The following is a 20,084-nucleotide window of genomic DNA, read 5'->3' on the forward strand; positions in this document are numbered from 1 at the left end:
ATCGCCATCGTTTTCCACAGATTACAGATCTGTAATCTGTGTCGTTTTCTATCCCTCCATTCATCCTCATCTATTGCTCTATCTCTCATTGTATTTTTTTATGCCCTTCATTCATGATATTGCTGGTCTTCCTTTCTTTCTTCTAATAATTGGTGCATAATTGAGAGCTCTCTTCGGCCTTCTCGTATTGTCCATCCTCATTACGTGTCCATACTCTCTATTTTTTTATTTACGGGTGGATAACGTAGCACGTTATCGTAATTAACGTTGTTTTCTTGCCTTGCGCTTGCGCACTTCTATTTTTCCATTTGTTTTGACAGAAATAGGTTATGTTTTGAAACAGGGACCTTTTAATTGAAATTGAATCGAATTTTTTTCAAGAGAATAGTAGCAGAAGAGACCAAAAGAGTTCCTCTGTTCCTCAAGAATAACACGACTCTACAAAAAAATTTTCGTTCTTTGTCCTAACGTTTATACTAGGATTTTCCGGTTAATTATGCACAAAAACGAAAAGAAAATACCTTTTTTTGGTATAAAGTTTGCTTTTGTGATAGTTATAGTATTAATACTCACTCTTCATTTTTTTTTAAATTTTTAATAATTCAAAATGACCGCGTGATGAGAGTGGGGTGTTTAAGTTTACAAGGTGCCGCTAAAGGGCACTCGAGTCATGAACAACGATCAGGTGTTGTTTACAAGCCCAGACAATGTCGCAAAGAAAGTGTAAATACGATGCTGGTGCATTTTGTTTTATATGTGGTCAATTTATTATAATTCGTAAGTGAAATACGAATTAAAGACATCTCACAAACCCTCTGAAGCCTATGAAGCATATTTTGACTTTCTAGTTGGAAATCAAGACAAGCCATAGGATCCACATGTTGCTTGAAGTTAGTGTAAATGACATCATTGAATCAGTCTCCTAAACACAGAAGCAAACTTTTTCATGCCATATTTTTTTTTTTCGTCTAATTAGGATCTAAACTATCGAAATTTTATGCTTTGCAGTCAAAGTCAAATTTTGTGTTGACCCGTGTAATCCAATAACCAAAGGTAAAAATGTATATCTTCAATTAATGGGTCACATGAAAGGAAGTGTCGAATAAAAATAGAAATTTCCAGCCTAGTGTTTCATTCTGAGTACCTATTTCAATCCCAATTGATAATTATGAACTATATAACTTGTTTTCAATAGGAAATAAAAGGGTTCAATTCGAGCTTTCGACTCATAAAAGTAGAAACATCTAGACTGGACATTGGTTTATGGCTTGATGGCAGTAAAGCAGTACACAAATAATTCTTTGTTATCTCTAAATATCCTCCAGATGATATTCCGATTTTTTCTTGGTAACTATAGTGGCCACTAGGCCACTCATAGGTCCATGTCCATAAATTTTAAAATTATGAAAGCATCACTGTGAAGAGGTATTTTTCAATACAGTTTAATCCAACTCCACAAACAATTCCTGTAGATATGCATCCATATAAACGCACATAATCCACAAAAACAGCATAAATTCAACCCAAAAAGCATTAGAAACGTATATCGACAACAAACTTTGACATTAATCGATTTCAAGCGAATAACCTGGTCATCATTGGTAATCATCAGAGATATATCTCTGTTGGTAACATAGACATAGAGACATGGACTGAGCAATGAGCATGAAAATGTATTTTTTATAGAAAGAGAGAAATGATAGAGGTGAGTGTGGACCAATCAAAATTCTAGAAAAAGACAACTGCATTCCCGACGTGCGTTTCTCTCTGTCACTTTTAAGGCTGATTCATGCTAGACCGTGTCGGGCCCGAGCCGGGACCCGGACGGGACACGGTAAAATAATTATATGAGCAATTTCAATTGACCCATCCACACTACACCGGTTGGGACACGTGCCGTGCCCGTGTTTTCAGAGTGGCCCGGCCGGGCCACGGAAGGGAATAGGACAGGACATTTTTTTCCCGGCCCGGTCTGACTTTCAGTCAGCTTCATAGATAAATGTTCTCTATGCTTAGCTTAGTTTGAGACAAAAAGTCAAACTTTCATCAGAAATGGAAGACGAAATACTGATAGAATGCGTGCGGGAGCATACTTGCCTTTACGACATGGCGGATCCAAAGTATATGGATATATTCCATAAATCCACTATATGGAGGAGGATTGCTGAAAAATTACACCAACGTGGTGAATAAAATTTATTTATTTGATTTCAAAAGGATACAGCATTTAGATGCAGTAAAATTTGAACAATACAAAGATTACGTATATTAATTAATAGTTCAAAAATTCTGAGCAGCTGTAGACGCTAAATAGTTTTTAAAGATTTCCCTTACTGCAAAAGCTTCATTGGATGGTCTCCCTGGTTGGTGCCTTAATGGTGTGATCGAAGAATGATCAGAGTTTGCTGCTTCTTGTTGCGAATTTTGTGTTCCATCATTACGATCTTTAAGTGAATGCATACCGTCACGTAAAAAATTATGCAGTACGCAACATGCTAAAATAACGTAGTCTACATTTTCTGGCGCCATTTTTATTCTCCTACAAAAAATTCTAAACCTTTGCGTTAGGATCCCAAACGCATTTTCGACCAATCGCCTCGCTAATGACAATCTATGGTTGAAATTCTTTTTATCAGCATCCTCAGCTGATTGACGTCCTGGGTAGGGTCGCAACAAATAAGTTTTTAAGGGGAAAGCTTCATCACCAACTATGACGTACGGTGCAGGGGTCGTAGTGTTGGGTAAATACTTTCCACTGGGTATATTTAATGAACCATTTTCCAAACGTTTTCCAAGGGAAGAACAGGCAAAAATACCACCATCACTGTTTCGTCCGTAAGAACCAACATCGACCATAATAAATTTATATCGGGCATCAACTAATGCTAATAACACGATGGAAAAAGTATGTTTGTAGTTAAAATATATCGATCCACTATTTGGAGGAGCCTCAATGGTACAATGTTTGCCATCCAAAGCGCCTATACAGTTAGGAAACTTCCATAATATTTCAAAATCTTTTGCGATAGACCTCCACATTTCCTCCGTCGGTTGTGGCATCACTTCCTTCATAAGTGCGGTGACCACAGTTCGGCACGTACTGTTAACTATTTCACATACAGTTGAATGGCCCAAACGGAAACTATATGATATAGTTTTGAAGGAATCTCCAGTCGCCAAAAATCTGCAACACAACGATAAACATATTCTCTCAGTAACATTTTCTCAGTATCATTTATTGTTACAGAAGAGAACTGCAAAAAACGATGGGGAAATATTCGAGATCAGTTTAAAAAAAAATTGAATAGGAGCAAAACTAAAAGTGGTCAAAGCGCTAAGGTCATCAGAAAATACAAATATGCAGATATTTTGCAATTTTTGCTGCCATACATTCAGAACAGGTGCACGTTATCAAATATTGAAGAAGAAAACGATTCGGAAAATACTATAAAACGACCAGAGAACGATGAGGAAATAGATGTCAATGGGATAGAGGCGATAGAGCAATTTTCTGCCATTTCTACACCTAATGTGGATCCAATTGAGGAATCGTCAGAAATAGCACCTTCCACACCTGCCACGCCTCATCAGCCTCCTGATAACCCTCTTCCAAGTTCATCGCGGAAAAGCAAGGTCGTTCGAAAACGTCGCATTGCTCGCCAGATAACTCAAGCAGCATCAGATCAAAAAGAAAGCGCATCCTTCACTTTGATGAAATACATCATAGAGAAAAACCAGAAGTCTCAGGCCGACATTGATCCCATTGAGGCCTTCTTTCAAGGCCTGATACCTACTGTTAAACGTTTTTCCCCGTATTATCAGCATCTTGCCAAAGGAAGAATTTTTTCGGTATTGCATGAGTTAGAATTGGCTCAGTTGAATCAGCCTGTTCCTTCATCTGAGATATACACATCACCTACATATGAATCGTCAACGAGTTCGACATCAGTAATAGGCAGACTCCATGGACTTCACTACCGGCATACACACCAACGTCCAAAGAACCCTCCGATCAAAGACGAGCAGCCCAACCAGAAACATCAAATGTGATAGGCAACTTCCTTTCAGAGTTCTGCGAAAATACTAATTTTTGAATAATATATGCTGTTTGCTGTTTGTTAATTTACATTGAAATTTGTATATACTTATGTTGATCAGTGGCGGCTCGTGGTCATGAGAGCTGAGGAGGCTAATAGTTTTCGAGGAGTGTTGGAACAAACTCTTATCAGTCAATAAAGTATACTTCTTCAACATAATGAAAAGTTGTCAGTTCTAAGATTAATTTTGAATGCAAGAGGATGCTATATGCTCCTTTTACTTGTTATGCCTTTCGATAGATCGCGGTAAATTTTTCAATTCGGAAAACCCCGTTTTGAACCATGAAGTATATTCTGTTTGATGAGGAAATAGTAAATATGGCCAGCAAAATAATTTTTCCCGTTTGATCGATCCAGTTAACCAATCACATTTATCGTACCAAAACTACCAAACAACACTGAAACTTCTATTCTGACGCTTTCGGTAGACTTTAGTGTAATTAAATTTGGTGGAGGTCTTGTAAAGGTTTTAACAACGTGTACAGTTAATCCTCAATATTCAATTCCATTTTATTTTTTTATCCGTATCAGTACTTACCCCTAACGCCCTAACAAAACAACCTATCTTAACAAGAATATATCACAAATTTCCCGAAGTTCCAGTTCTCCACGAAGTCGTTACATTCAAATTAAAAATTGAAATCATAACAACTACCGCCGGACAACGCCCCTACCGTCGGAGATCAAGCGAATATAGTCGAAGACGGCACGAAAGAATCAATGGAGAACAGGGGAGCTGAGCCTCCTCTGGTACATTTTACGGGCGAATATGGTACAGTAAGTCAGCTGAATTCTTGTTCGGCTAGTATGCGAGTCCAGAGAACGTATGCGTGAGTTACACTATCAACGGAGGCAGCAGGCCCAACAGCCTCCGTCCGAATAGGCAGTACTAGGAAATATTCACATTCGACGCGGCGGACGCGTACGCAGCCGGTGGATTGTATGATTGTTATGCTGGATTTTTATGAGCGGAGGACCGAAAAATGAAATAATTTTTATCTGAATATCTAGTTCAGGTGTTCGGTAAATTTATATAGAAATTACTTTCTGAAAATGAGGACATGCTCGAAGTGAATGTATTTTAGCTCTAAGCTTTATGAGGAGGCTTAGCCTCCCTTGCCTCCTCTGACGAGCCGCCCTTGATGTTGATGTTCCTAATAAAATTTGTATATTGGTTATTAATGAACTACCTGAGACACACTGCTAATCGTTGAGTAGGTGAAATGGGCTCCTGAAATTTTTTCTTCTGTCTTGTGAGACCATATTTAACTTTTGAAAGTAAAATATCGAAACATTCTTTGGACATACGAAAATATCCGAAGAATTGACTTTCATCGTCCAACAGTTCTTTATAGAGTGTTGCAAATTCTCCCTCTAACTTTCGTTTTCGCTAAGTTGGATGCACGCACCATCTTTTTGTAGAATTTTTAATTTTATCAACTTGTTTCTCCTTTTCCTCTTCATCGAGTACAATTGCAATTGCTAATAAATCTTCTTCGGAAAAAATCATTCTGGAATCACAATAACGATACACACACGGCGAAGGCACGGTCAGAAATGACGGTATAGCATGTATGGACGCTCGGCCACGACCCGGTTGCAACGGCCCGGAGTCGGTCCCGGCCCGGCTCCGACACGGTCTAGCATGAATCATGACATTTACGGACCGCCCACTTACTAACCAAAAGAAACCAAAGTGTATATACGGACCACAACCTAACAATAACCAACTGCATTCAAGCGCTTTTGGTCATTATCTATGTTTATCTATGGTCATTATTGGTTATAATCTCTATGGTTATAATATCGTGACCAAAGATTATAGAGTAGGAAGATGGGAAAAGAAGCAAAGATATTAAAGGCGATTTTTAGCGTGTTACCGGTTACACTGAGAAAAAAGATTTCAATTGAAATCTGTTAGTTGGAGGGTGCGCATTGTGTCAATTAAAATGTTTTTCTGTTCGATTAAATGTTCCATTGAACCTACAATTTCGAATGGTTCGTTCAATACATCAATTTTTTTTCGATGAGTTAATTATTACAATAAGTTTCATGCAATATTGCGAACTCATCTTTTTCGTTGTGGTGATGAGGAACTGAGAAATATAGTTGGTTAGTTATTTTGAACACATACGTTCATTCCTCCAATACGTTTTATTTTCCCAGTTATGAAACAAAGAGTTACAATAATCAAATAGAACATTTCTTCCAAATAATCGGTTTTATTACACCATCCCCTCTGCTCGCACAGAACGAATTTAACGGTCCACTTGCTTAGACAAACCTACACCCTACGCCAAGAAGTGATCCAGACTCCTGCCAGATTAGTATATGCGACATGCGATACGCGGAAATATGTGAAAAACTAGTGACTATATAGTAGTACCTACCTACCTATAATGAAAAGTCAAAGAAATTTTAATTTCTTCCTTCTCATTAAACGATTTGAAGGTGAGTTGACTGTATCAATTTTAACAGGTGCATGGTTTTGGTTTTGAAAAAAATATTTTCCGATGTTGCGTCAAATATCACCAAAAGAGCTATTTCACTATTGAGCTGGTTTGTTTTTTGTTTGTAGGTTTAAGATTCCTTATTTCTGTTGTTTATGTTTATATGGTTTGATTTTATTCTGAATATTACCTATAGTTGTTATAGAAGTTTTTCATAAGTGATTTTTTTTACAGATAAATGTATTGATGACACTACCTTCGATTTACTGGATGAGCAGACTGAAGGAACTGATTACTGATTTCAAATTAACTTATTGTGCAATGGTTGCTTAAAAATTATAATTGAAAGGTGAGAGTTATTATTCACTGTATTGAATTTGATGAATTCGTGAATTTATCAGAAAAAGATGTTTCGTTTTATCCTACTGACTTGAACGAAAACAGTATTAGCGAAAACTTCATTTTGATTGACCAAACTGCAAGCTATATAACGTTTCACCTTTCACATTTTGATTTATAAATAAATATACTCATGTATAATTATATATGATTATATTGAGGGAAACAACCTCATTATCCTTATTATATTGTATATTATAGATTATTTATTGGAGGATAGTTTGAGTTTTTCATTGTTTCGAACATTCCTTATGTATTTTATTTTCAATAAATATAATTTTTCATAAATCAATTTTTTGTCTACCACCCCTATCGCAAACATAACAAATTGCATTGGAGTAATACAAGGATTCTATTGTGATAATTGAATGCATTCTCCGATGCAAATAAGTGGTTTTATTGTGATAATCAAATGAATTATTCGATGGAAGAGGAAAGATGGTTCTAATAATTAAACTATTTTAGTAAGGTCAAATAAACCGAATTAGTTGTAATAAAGTAATGAAGTAATACATATAATCAAATGAAATTGAATTGATACAACTAAAAAAATTTATTGTCTCAATAGTTTGAAAGCAATGACAATTATTTAGTTGGTTCTATCAACTTAGCTACTTGAGGCTATATTTATTAAATTTTTTAATTGCCACAATGCTTTTTTTCTCTCAGTGTACTTGTGGTTATGTCATCTGAAGTTACCGTTGTATTTTAGCGTGAAACCGGTTATGGAGGGGAAGTGTACACATATATCTTCTTCCCATTCATCATTGTTGAGATAGCAAAAATTGTGAATAACACAGGCAGCTGTTACAATTTCAATTGTTCTTGCTACACACAGTATGTATTTATAAATTGTAATTTCCGAAATCTTCCCTTCAAAATACCAAATGTATTTTCAATAACAACTCTTGATGAACTCAAACACTGATTATGATACCGATTGAAATTTATTCTGGGAGGATTCTGCATTTCTTCATAAACTTTTTAGGGTTTTCACTCCCAATCTCTGTATTCTTGTCAAATTATTATTTTGCTTGTAAGGAGTCATGAGCCAAGGTTTCATAGGAAATGCACTGTCTCTTAATAAATGTTTGTCGGCTGGAAAATATATAGAAGGTCCGTAGGATTCTATATTTCGAAAGAACTGAGAAATTAAAAACACCTGAAAACGATAAGAAATATTATTGCTCAAGTTTGATAATTTCATCTTTCCACATACCCTTGAATCATGAGCTGACCCAGGGAAACCCACAAACACATATGTCAGTATATGTGAGGCTGAACAAATTGCCATAAGATTTATCGAATGTTGCATATATCTATCCACGTAGCTATCATGTTGACTACTAGGGACTTTGATATTTATGTGTGATCCATCAATGGCACCAATCACTCCTGTGAATAAATGAAAGTAAATGAGTAATACATTAGGTATATTGTATATTTACATATATAATAGTATAGGGGACCTACCTGGATATGTATAGTGAACCCATTTTCTAAATGTTCAAATTCTTCACTTGTCTTGGGCCAACATATGATTTTATTTTTCATGTGTACCTACCAGGATATAAAGACAAGAATTCACTATGTTCATAACAGTGGAAGGTACCAGGTCGAATCTGTACGAAATTGAATGTAACGAATCCGGATGTGATATGTACCAGAGGAAAACAAGCAATGCTTTCTCTGGGGGAACTGGATGTCTGCCACCAATATACCTTTTTTTTATCAAACAAAATTGATCGTTAACAACCACCATATCCAATAGTTTTAAGAAAGTTTCCTTTTTCAGGCGAAATAGTTGGAAAAATGTAATATCATGCATTACTTGTTCCCAGTGTTCATCAGGAATGGATGGCCTGTAATATTCCTCTCTCATCCTGAATGAGACGTAATGTGTACTCAATCTACGGTTCAATAATTGCAGAATATATTCGATTGTATTATCGAGCATATCATCTGCGATGAAGCACTATCTTCGATATCCAATCTACATAACTTGGCAACAGGTCGTTTATAAGAACCATTCGCTGTTTTCACTTGAACGACTCTAATTTTTCCATCGGGGCCCGGAAGAATCTTTTCAATTAATCCGAGTTTCCAGGATTTTCTAGGAGCGGTATCATCTATAACTATAACTACATCATGTAGCTTCATAGGTCTGCCATCGTTCCTTCACTACGTTCTTTTGGTCAAAGTCGGTAGATATTCCCTCGTCCATCTTTTCCAGAACGAGTTTCTTAACTCTTGAGCTCGTCTCCATTGTTCCATTAAATTTCCATTTTCAGATTCGAAAGCTGTCGAATAATTTGTAGCATCCAAAAGAAAATGGTTTGGTGTTAAGGCCTCCAAGTCATCAGAATCAACAGATACTTTCGTGATTGGTCTAGAGTTCACAATTTTTTCGCATTCTGCAAATAAGGTGAGAAGTAGCTCGTCTTTCAATATCTGATTATTGAGAATAACATAAAATGTAGTTTTCACTGAACTCACTAGTCTCTCCCATGCACCGCCCATATGGGGAGAAGCAGGTGGAATGAATTTCCATTCAATATTTCTCACTAACATTTCTCGTTTCAAATTCTCCTTATCCATTTCTTTTACAGCTTTCTTCAGTTCCTCAGAGGATCCTCTAAAATTAGTTCCATTATCGGAATAAATTTGCAGAGGTTGTCCTCTTCTTGCTAACATTCGTCTTACTGCCATAAGCGTTGACTCCGTTGATAACGAGTGTGCTACTTCAAGATGTACAGCTCTTATCGATAAACAGGTGAAAATAACTCCCCATCTTTTCTCGCGTCGACGTCCAACTGTTACATACAGGGGTCCGAAATAATCAATTCCTGTGTATGTGAATGCATGAGCTGGTGGAGTCAATCTGAATGTCGCAAGTTGGCCCATTTGTGGAATTGCAGGTTTAGCTTTTGAAATTCGGCATTTTTTACATTCTGCAAATGTGGTCTTCACGGCTGATCTACCATCAATAATCCAAAATTTTTGTCTAGCAGTATTCATTACAGTTTCGATACCTTGATGAGCACATTGTTCATGGTAATGATGCAGTAGTAATTTAGTCAACCTATGTTTAGATGGCAATATTATGGGTCTTCTGGTTGTCATTTCCATTTGTGTGGCCAAGTCAGTCCGTCCACTCACTACCAAGACTCCATTTTTATCCATTACCGGTGAAAGTTGTTTTAGTCTACTCTGATTCTTCAAGCACATGCTTTTCTTTAAGAAAGAGATTTCTTCTGGAAAGCTCTCCAGTTGACATTGCTTGATTAATCTGATTTCAGCTTCTTCGAGGTCTTAAGTGGTAATTTCTGCCATAATTTGACTATTTTTGGAACGAAGTTTCAATTTGAATTTAGCGACTACCAACACCCAGGCCGTGGCTCTAATCAACCTCATCCATTTGGAAAAACGGTTTATATCCGGTAAACAGGAATCATTTTCTAGAATAGTGGCCAAAACTTCTATCGGTTGAATATCTTCTTCATCTTCAGAATTTTTCAAAATTCCCCCACAGTCAGTTTTCTTGATCGGCCATGTCATTTCATCGTGGAGTTGCAGAAATTCTGGTCCATTATGCCAACGATTGAAATCCAAATTATTTCCATCAAAATAGGTTCTTGTGGCATTGTCGGCAGCATTTGACTTGGATGGAACCCAATGCCAATCAAAACTGTCTGTTGACTCTTGAATTTCACCTACGCGATGAGATTCAAATTGTCCCAGTTTACTCCCATCGTTTTTGATCCAGTGAAGTACTGTTGTTGAATCAGTCCATAGGTACGTTTTGTCAATTTTGATTTCTAACGTTTTGATCAGCATTTTCTTGAGTCTTGCTCCCATTAGAGCGGCTTGAAGTTCGAGTCTCGGAATTGAAATCGGTTTGTTCGGTGCCACCCTAGATCTAGCAAAAATTAAAGATACATCGATTGATGTCTGGCCGATCATTCGTAGGTAAGCTACAGAAGCGTACGCCCTTTTGCTCGCATCACAGAATATATGTAACTCTACTCTTTCAGCCTTAGAAATACTCGTTGAATAGCACCTAGGTATAGAAATATTTGTAATTTTTTGAAGATCCAAAAGCCATAATTTCCATGTCTTATATGGTTCATGTTCGACAAACCAATTCCGGATTTCCATATATCTTGAATGAGGATTCTTCCTCGTACTGTCAAATTAGCAATAAGTCCTAATGGGTCGAAAATGGACATCACTATTTTCAGAATTTGTCTTTTCGTTGTGCCATTTCTGGTTTCGACCTCAAAAATGATGGATTTCAGTTTAAAACAGAAGCTATCTAATTTTGAATCCCAGGAAAGTTCTAAAATTCGTTGTATCGACCTATCAGAGTCCAAATCAAGATCTTTGCATATAAAATCTTCTTGTGTAGAAAGAGCATCCATAACATCTTTAGAGTTTGATGTCCAGTCAACTAATTCAAATCCACCCAAATTTTGAATACGTTTCACTTCAAAAATCTTTTCTAAGGCTTCGTCTACAGTGTCGGTGCAGTCTAAATAATCATCGACATAGTGTTTCATCTCAATAGCATCCAAAATATCTTGTCTTTGGGTTAGTTGTCGGGCATTCAGATTCTTAACGAATTGTGCGCAAGTCGGAGAACAGGTAGCACCAAATGTCATGACTTGCATTTCATAAACATCGTGTGGTTTTTGGGTATTTCCTTCTCTCCAGAGAAATCTTTGGGAGCATTGATCCGAAGTAATGATCTTGACTTGATGGAACATCTCACGAACATCACTGCAGAAGGCGATCTTTCGTTGTCTAAACTTTATCAATACTTCCACCAATGGTTGTAAGAGGTCTGGTCCAGCAAGTAAATTTTCATTTAGGGAAGTTCCACACGACTTTGAAGCAGCATCGAAAACAAGTCGTAGCTTGGCTGGTTTATTCGGATTTATTACTCCAAAATGAGGTAAGTACCAGCAACGAGGACCTTCTTCAGATGCTTCTTCAGCTGACAGCTTCCTGGCATATCCTTTCCTTAAGTAACTTTCAATTTTCTCACAGTATCTTCTCTTGAAATTTTCATCTTTGTGCATCTGTTTTTCTACACACATAAGTCTTCGAACGGCTACATTTTTACTTTCAGGCAAGTGAATATCGTTCTCCCTCCAGAGCAGTCCTATTTCAAATCGGTCACCGATTCGTTTTGCAGTTTTTTGCATTATTTCACGCGCCCTGCTGTCTTTTTTGTTGGATTTTATAGCTACTTGAACTCCAAAGGCTTCAGTACTAAAAGAGTGTTTCACCATCTTGTGAAGCTCGTCGTCAGCAACCGTTTCACAATGACAAATATGAAAGGAATGAAAAATTCCCTTATTGCCATGATAATTGTCCACATCACCGTGTAAAATCCAACCGAGATTGGTTTTTGTTGCAAGTGGAGAATTTTCTGGACCCTGAATAACTCTTCTGGCCACTGTGAGTCGGATGTTATCTTGGCCTAAAAGAATCATCGGACGTCCTTGAATTTCATTGAAAGGAATGCCTTGTAAGTGAGGATATTTCTTCCAGTCTGTTTCCTTAATGACTTGAACAGGTAAAGATAGATTTTCCACAGATCTCACATTTTTCATGGTGAATCTCTTGGCATTTTCATGGATTCCCGATATATCAAGGTCTAGGCGATGAGAATCTTCGTAGCACGATGTCATATTATTCGTCCATTGTATACAAAGAGATTCCATATTCCCTTCTATTTCTAGGTGGTCAACAATGGATTTGTCTATGAGAGTCACAGTCGAAGCTTCATCACAGAGTGCAATGGTTTCCAGAAAATCATTTTTTCCATACAATCTCACCTTGATCATCCGCAAAAGAATATTTGCCGCACCTTGTCCCACAGCAAGAACGTTTTCCTTTCTAAGATCTTCCGTCTGGGTAGACTGTGTATATTCGAAATTTTGTTGTGATTGATCTTTATGAAGGAGCTTATGATGAGATCGTTTGCAGTTATTGACACCACATTGACGTTTGGATCTGCATTTCATTGTCTGGTGATTGTTTTTCAGGCATGAGAAACATAATTTTCTTCTGGTCACAGTCTCCCATCTGGTATCAACATCGTCTTGATCTATTTTTGAACAATTCTGGATATAATGTCCTTTTTCTCGACAATACGTACACAATTTGTCAGTTTTTTTGCTATCAGCTGTCGTCAGAGTAGTCTCATATCGTTTTGTCGAAGAATATACGAATGGCTTCGATCTGGGCTCCGTTTTATTCATTGTTGAAGAACTCGGTCTACTCACGTAACATGCTGCTGCTGCTATGTCTGAAATCCAATCTGAGAGATCACTGAGGTCAACAGTACCATGTTTTTTCATAACTTCCTCCCCCCAGCGAAGTTTAATCATATCTGGAAGCTTTTGTACGATGTCTCGAACCAATGTAGGATTCTGAAGATGTTCGTTATAACCCAAGGATTTGAATGTGCGACTAAACAAGATATATGATTTGAAAATTTGATCAAACTCTCTATATTATTACAGTTGGGAAATATCGGTCCAAGGAACAAACACAAGAAACTATTCTTTCACGACGTTTCGGCACTTTATTGTGCCTTCTTCAATGTTCCTTGGACCGATATTTCCCAACTGTAATTATTAATTGGAACGAGATTTTCCTGTTCGTCTCTATATTATGTTCTCTGATCGGTGTCACAGCTTTAACGTTTGATATAAGTCCATCGATTATCAGATCAGGACGTCCGAACCTCATTTCTAATATCTTCAGCACTGAATCAACGTTATCAGGTGAAATCATCATGCCCGATACGGCTAGTTTGGCCTCACCTTTTAAACATTTTTGCAATTTTATCATCATTTCCTGAGAAGAATATTCACACAATGAGGCAATTTTTCTGAATTGTGTGATGAATACTGGCCACTCTTCAGGGTTACCGTCAAAGTGAAGAATGTCTTTCTCTACAACTTGGCGTGCAATAAATCGATCTCGTCTTGGAGCACTACCTACTGATTTCACAGCTTCACTTATGGTATGGCATAATCGTTCGATGTCGGATGGTTCTGGAGAACGCATGGGTCTCTTATCTGGTATTGTCAGTCTTGGAGCTTCCTCTACTAAATCCATTTTCCGTCTGGGAGTATTGTCTGGAACATTTTGTGTTTGACTTCTGGAACTATGCAATGATCTAACCGAAGATCTTTCCACGTCATCTGAAACTTGGGTCTCAAACACTTTCTGCTCTAGCTCTAACAATTGTAATTTATCTTCTAGTTTCTTCATTTCTATAGCTTGTTTGATTTTTGCAACTTCAACAGCATGCTTTCGTCTTTGTAATTCAACACTACTTGAGTTCGATTGTCTAGAACATACTGAACGAACAGATGCAGTCTCTTGTTTGTCGTCCGCAGATGGAAGAACTTTTCAAGTGATTTTTGGTTGTGTTGTCCTCTTCATCTACTTCTAGAACTGCATCTTTTCCTTATTTCATTTGATTCAGTTTTGAATGACTTTCTTCTGAAATCTTTGACATTCCACTGACGGACTTCCTTTTTGACGAACCAAATTCTGGTGGCCATAGGTAACAATCGGCAAGTCTACTGTTGATACCTGCATTACGTCTTGTTGTATTACACGGGTCGACACCAAATTTGACTTTGACTGCATAAAATGCTACTTTTTCCGATTTGATTCTCAATCACCTTTCTGTCGCTGAAGCGACCCGGCAGCTGTGTCGCCCAAACCGACGCGATTACGATATTTATCGGTGTAGTATCGCGATCGCCGCAGTGTGCACTGAATTAGTTGCTTCCATTACGTTTGCACGGTTATAAGAGATCGGTGTCGAATCAGGGTCGGGTTGCTTATCGAATCACCTGTCGCATCGTTTATCGTATCGCTCCAGTGAGAACCGCGCCTTAAGCGCTATCGCTATCGCTTCAGTGTGCACTGGAATGTTGCGAGGATAAAAGTTGCATCGGGCGATAAAAGATTGCTCATGTTTCATCGTTTATCGTATCGCTACAGTGAGAACCGCGCCTAGGAGACTGATTCAACGATGTCATTTACAATAAAAACAAGCAACATGTGGAGCCCATGGCTTGTCTTGATTTCAAACTAGAAAGTCAAAATATGCTTCATAGGCTTCAGAGGGAACGTGAGATGTCTTTAATTCGTATTTCACGTCACAAATTATGATGAATTGACCACATATGAAACAAAATGCATAAGCATCGTATTTACACTTTCTTGGCGGCATTTGAAGATTGTCAGGGCTTGTAAACAACACCTGATCGTTGTTTACGACTCGAGTGCCCTCTAGCGGCACCTTGTAAACGTAAACACCCCACTCTCATCGCGCGGTCATTTGAATTATTAAAAATCATTAAAAAAATGAAGAGTGAATATTAATACTGTAACTAACACAAAAGCAAACTTTATACCAAAAAAATGTATTTTCTTTTCGTTTTTGTGCATAATTAACCGGAAAATCCTAGTATAAACATTAGGACGAAGAACGAAATTTTTTTTGTAGAGTCGTGTTATTTTCTTCCGAATTTTTGTTCATAACTGTCTTTGGGTCTATATCTATCCAAGAACTAATTCAAACGTCTCGAAGGACCAATGTTAAGTCGTCTCACAGTTGTGATGTTTAACCACAGCTTGACTTCAATTAAACGATGATTTACGTTTTTGATATTTTATTTTAGACTTATTACAAATTTCCTTATTATTATACGACTACGACTATCATTCTTTAACGTCTTTATCTACACTGACTGTCTACAGCGCCGGTCCCGTCGGCTACCCTTGCCTACTCGACATTCGCGGTCACTGAACATCATTTCTTGTTCTTCACTTAACTGTCACTCTCACATCTCCCCTTTTAATAGTTTACATAATCCTTAAATTTTTTCGGTCTATTAATATTTCTACGTGGTCTATTGTACAAATTATCTGACTGATTATGAATTGAATTAGGTGAGGGTGGAACACTATTGGGAGTATAATTATTTCGCTTCAGCAAATGTTCCCTATTTCTTTGAAAAAGTACACCTTCTGGTGTTTTAATTTTGAAACTACGTCCAGGAATTATTTCTTGGACAACTATAGCAGGTATCCAATTAGACTTGGGATTATGTTTGAATAGAATATTTTCTCCAACTTCTACTTTGGCTAGGTACTTTGCTTTTCTATCATGATAGTGTTTCACTCTCTCTTGTCTATTTACTATTTTTTGTCTTTCTCCAGCATATGGTACTACTGATGGTCTCAAGCTCGATGTAGAACTGGGTATTAGACAACGAAGATTTCTTGACATTAAAAGTTTTGCTGGTGAGGCAATGCCATCAGCTTTCGGGGTGTTTCTAAAATTTAATAAACCCAAATATACATCAGAGCCTGAGTCCTTACATTTTCTGAAAATATTTTTAACTGTGCCTATAGTTCTTTCAGCAAGTCCATTACTCTTAGGGTAATGTGGACTAGACGTAACATGTTTAATATTCCATTTTTCACAAAATCTTTTAAATTCTATTGAATTAAATGGTGGGCCATTGTCTGATATTAGTTGAATTGGAATTCCATGACGACAAAAAATGCTTTTAAATTGAGTTATAACAGTTTGACTATTGAATGAATTAATTGGAGCAATTTCAAAATATTCTGAATAATAATCTACAATAATAATATAGTATTTCGATTCAAACTGAAAAATATCAGCTCCTACCTTTTGCCATGGAATGTCTGGTATTTCATGTGGCATTAGAGGTTGGGCAGTATTATTTTTTCTAAATTTAAGACAACTTTGGCAATTCTGTATATAATTCTCAATTTCACTATTCATGCATGGCCAAAATATAATACCTCTAACAAAATTTTTAGTATTGACTATGCCTAAATGACCTTCATGCATATGTCTAAGCATTTCGTTACGCATTGACTGAGGTATTACAATGCTATTCAATTTGAATACAATACCATCAATAACATGTAATTGATCTTTATAATTGTAATATTGTTTAACATCATCTGATACATTGGATTTTCTACTAGGCCATCCATTTTTTATATAACTTATAATCTTAGTTAGTGTAAAGTCTTTTTGTGTTTCTGCCCTTATTTCATTTAATTTATTTTCACTAGCATTAAGAGAATTTACAAGAAAATTGGCATGAATTCTTAACTCATCATTCAGACTAGATAGTATTTTATCAGTTTCATCGTGACTTTGGTCTTTTTCAAATTTTGCTCGACTTAATGTGTCTGCTAAATACATTTCTTTTCCCGGTACATGATTTACAATCAAATCATATTGTTGAATTTTGAGCATCATTCGTTGAAGTCTTTGCGGTATGTCTGATAAGTTTTTGTTAAATATGGCAACTAATGGTTTGTGATCCGTTTCTACTTTTACTTTTTGTCCATAAATATATCTATGAAACTTCACACAACCAAAAACAATGGCTAGAAGCTCTTTTTCTATTTGACTATATCTTTTTTGGGATTCATTCATACTTTTAGACGCATAGGCAATAGGTTGTTTATTATGTAAAATAACTGCTCCCATTGAGTCTTGTGAAGCATCTACCGATAGTGTTAATTCTTTATTGACATCATAAAAAGTTAAGACAGGTTCCGAACTAATTATTTGTTTTAAATTTTCAAATTCATTTTGATGATTTGGATTCCAATGCCATGGTACGTTTTTCTTTAATAACAATCTTAAATTGGTTGTTTTTTGACTGAGATTTTTGATGTACTGACCTAAATAATTTACAAAACCTAAAAATCTCTGAAGTTCCTTCACATTTGTTGGTGGACACATATCTTCTATCGCTTTTACTTTTGATTCTTGCGGACGTAACCCTTGTGTACTTATTATTTGACCCATGAATTTGACCGATTTTTGACAAAATTGTGTTTTGTCTTTATTTAGTTTTAGACCAATAGTTTTAACCCTTTCTAAAAACATCATTACAATTCTATCATGTTCTTCCTTGGTTTCAGCATGTATTAAAATATCATCAATGTAAACGACCAAATTAGGGATGTCTAGTAATAAATTCTGAAGAGCATGTTGGAATTCTTCTGATGCTGTTGTAATTCCATATGGCATTCTTAGAAAGCGATATATTCCGAACTCAGTATTGAAAGCTGTTAATTTTGAACTTTCCTTATCTAACTTTAACGACCAAAATCCATTGCTTGCATCAAATACAGAAAAATATTTAGAGCCACTTAGTTCAGATGTCAATGATTCTAATGTGGGTATGTTACGCTTGGGTCTAATAATATGTTTATTTATATATCTGGGATCTAGACAAATTCTTAAATTTTTATTTGGTTTCTCTACACAAACTAATGAACTGACAAACTTGCAAGGTTCTTCTACCTTTTCAATGATTCCATTTCTAACCATAAAATCAAGCTCTGCCTTAAATCTTTCTTTTAATTTAAAAGGTATTTTTCTTGGTGGATCTACGTGTCCCTCAACATTTTGTTCAATATTTATTTTGTGTTCGCCTGGTAATAAGCCAATTCCTTCAAAGACTTTATTATATTTGACTAAAATATTCTGATCAAAATTATTTGACAAAGTGTTATCGTTAGTGGTAAATAGTTTCTTTATTAAACCTAATTCTTCACTCGTTTTGAGACCTAATATAGTTTTCTGATTTAATTCAGTTACTAGAAAATCAATTTCATATGTTTTGTCTAACGGTATTTTACAACTAATAGAGATTTTTCCTAAGACTGGTATTTTGTTTCCACAATATGACATTAATTGTGCACTCGACTGTTGAATTCTGGATAAAGGTAATTTTAGAAAATTTAAAGTATTTTTAGACATGATATTAACTTGGGAACCAGTATCTATCTGACAATTTAAATTACAATTATTGACCAAAATCACGATGTCCCATGAATTGACATTTTGATTACTTGTAATTTTACCAACAAAAAGAGAATTTTCTCCCAAATTTTCCAAATATTCAATATTCTTTATATTATTATGCCTTGATACATAGTTACCTCCATTGCTTTGTGGAGCCGATCTGCACATGATGGCATAATGATTGGGTTTACCACACTTTTTGCAAATTTGACCTGTTGCTGGACATTTGTGATGATGTACCTGACCACATCTTGGACATTTGTTCCTTTGCTGATCTGAAACCCTGCTACCTGGTCGACCATAATTCTTTCCTCTTCTGTCGTTGGTTTTCTTGGGCTGCGACTTGACTTGTAGTACAACACTCTGCGATTCCAGCTCTTGAAGATGTTGTCGACTTGTTTCTAGGTTCTGAGCTGTTTCAATTGTTTTTTCCAATTTCACGTCCCCCAATTCCAGAAGTCTTTCCTTGATGAATGAGAACCTTGAGTGTAAGTTACAAATGAGTATGTCTCTAATTATATTTTCTGCTTCCTTGAATTCACAGGTTCTTGCCAAATTGCGAAGTTGCATGATGAAATCATTTATTGTCTGATTTTCTGCTTGTTTGCAGTTGAAAAATTTATGTCTTTCCATAGTAACATTCTTTTTCGGAGAAAAATGATTGTCGAACTTTAGAATTATATCTTGATATTTGATTTTGTCTATCTCAACTCCAAAGGACATGAATATGGGTATTGCATTAGGTCCCATGTGGTGTAGAAGTAAGGACACTAACCTGCTTTCTTCTGTTTCGTCCAGTGCTGATGCCTTCAGAAAAATTGAAAAATGCAGTTTCCATTTTTTCCATTCATTGTCGAGATTCGTTGATGAGAAATTTAATGTTGGTAAACTTGAACCATACATCGGATTACTTTGGATATGTGTTGGCGTGGACGGAGACGACGGCGTGGCCATTTTTAGTATATGCTTCCTTTTCTTAATTTCTTCTGAAATTCGTTTTCACACCTGACACCATGTGATGTTTAACCACAGCTTGACTTCAATTAAACGATGATTTACGTTTTTGATATTTTATTTTAGACTTATTACAAATTTCCTTATTATTATACGACTACGACTATCATTCTTTAACGTCTTTATCTACACTGACTGTCTACAGCGCCGGTCCCGTCGGCTACCCTTGCCTACTCGACATTCGCGGTCACTGAACATCATTTCTTGTTCTTCACTTAA

The 20,084-nt window shown here is 36.4% G+C and overlaps 4 protein-coding genes across 4 annotated transcripts; 1 reads left to right on the forward strand and 3 right to left on the reverse strand.

Annotated features, from left to right (window-relative positions):
• Positions 1-1,803: 1,803 nt before the first annotated feature.
• On the forward strand, positions 1,804-4,122 carry LOC123322637. The gene is made up of 2 exons (XM_044910598.1): positions 1,804-2,185; positions 3,209-4,122. Exons 1-2 carry the CDS (start codon positions 2,053-2,055, stop codon positions 4,048-4,050), a joined length of 975 nt encoding a protein of 324 aa, XP_044766533.1. The 5' UTR covers positions 1,804-2,052; the 3' UTR covers positions 4,051-4,122.
• A 5,005-nt stretch (positions 4,123-9,127) lies between these two features.
• Positions 9,128-10,129, reverse strand: LOC123322644. Its single transcript, XM_044910610.1, has one exon. It carries the CDS (start codon positions 10,127-10,129, stop codon positions 9,128-9,130), a length of 1,002 nt encoding a protein of 333 aa, XP_044766545.1.
• An 839-nt stretch (positions 10,130-10,968) lies between these two features.
• On the reverse strand, positions 10,969-13,344 carry LOC123322650. Its single transcript, XM_044910619.1, has one exon. It carries the CDS (start codon positions 13,342-13,344, stop codon positions 10,969-10,971), a length of 2,376 nt encoding a protein of 791 aa, XP_044766554.1.
• Positions 13,345-13,555: 211 nt separating this feature from the next.
• LOC123322656 lies at positions 13,556-20,084 on the reverse strand. Its single transcript, XM_044910633.1, has 4 exons — positions 19,627-20,084; positions 18,331-19,332; positions 13,964-14,315; positions 13,556-13,816 (listed from the first exon to the last, which is right to left on the reverse strand). Exons 1-4 carry the CDS (start codon positions 19,803-19,805, stop codon positions 13,556-13,558), a joined length of 1,794 nt encoding a protein of 597 aa, XP_044766568.1. The 5' UTR covers positions 19,806-20,084.

This window comes from Coccinella septempunctata, chromosome 1 (genome assembly GCF_907165205.1).
Source record: "Coccinella septempunctata chromosome 1, icCocSept1.1, whole genome shotgun sequence".
NCBI classification, from domain to species: Eukaryota; Metazoa; Arthropoda; class Insecta; order Coleoptera; family Coccinellidae; genus Coccinella; species Coccinella septempunctata.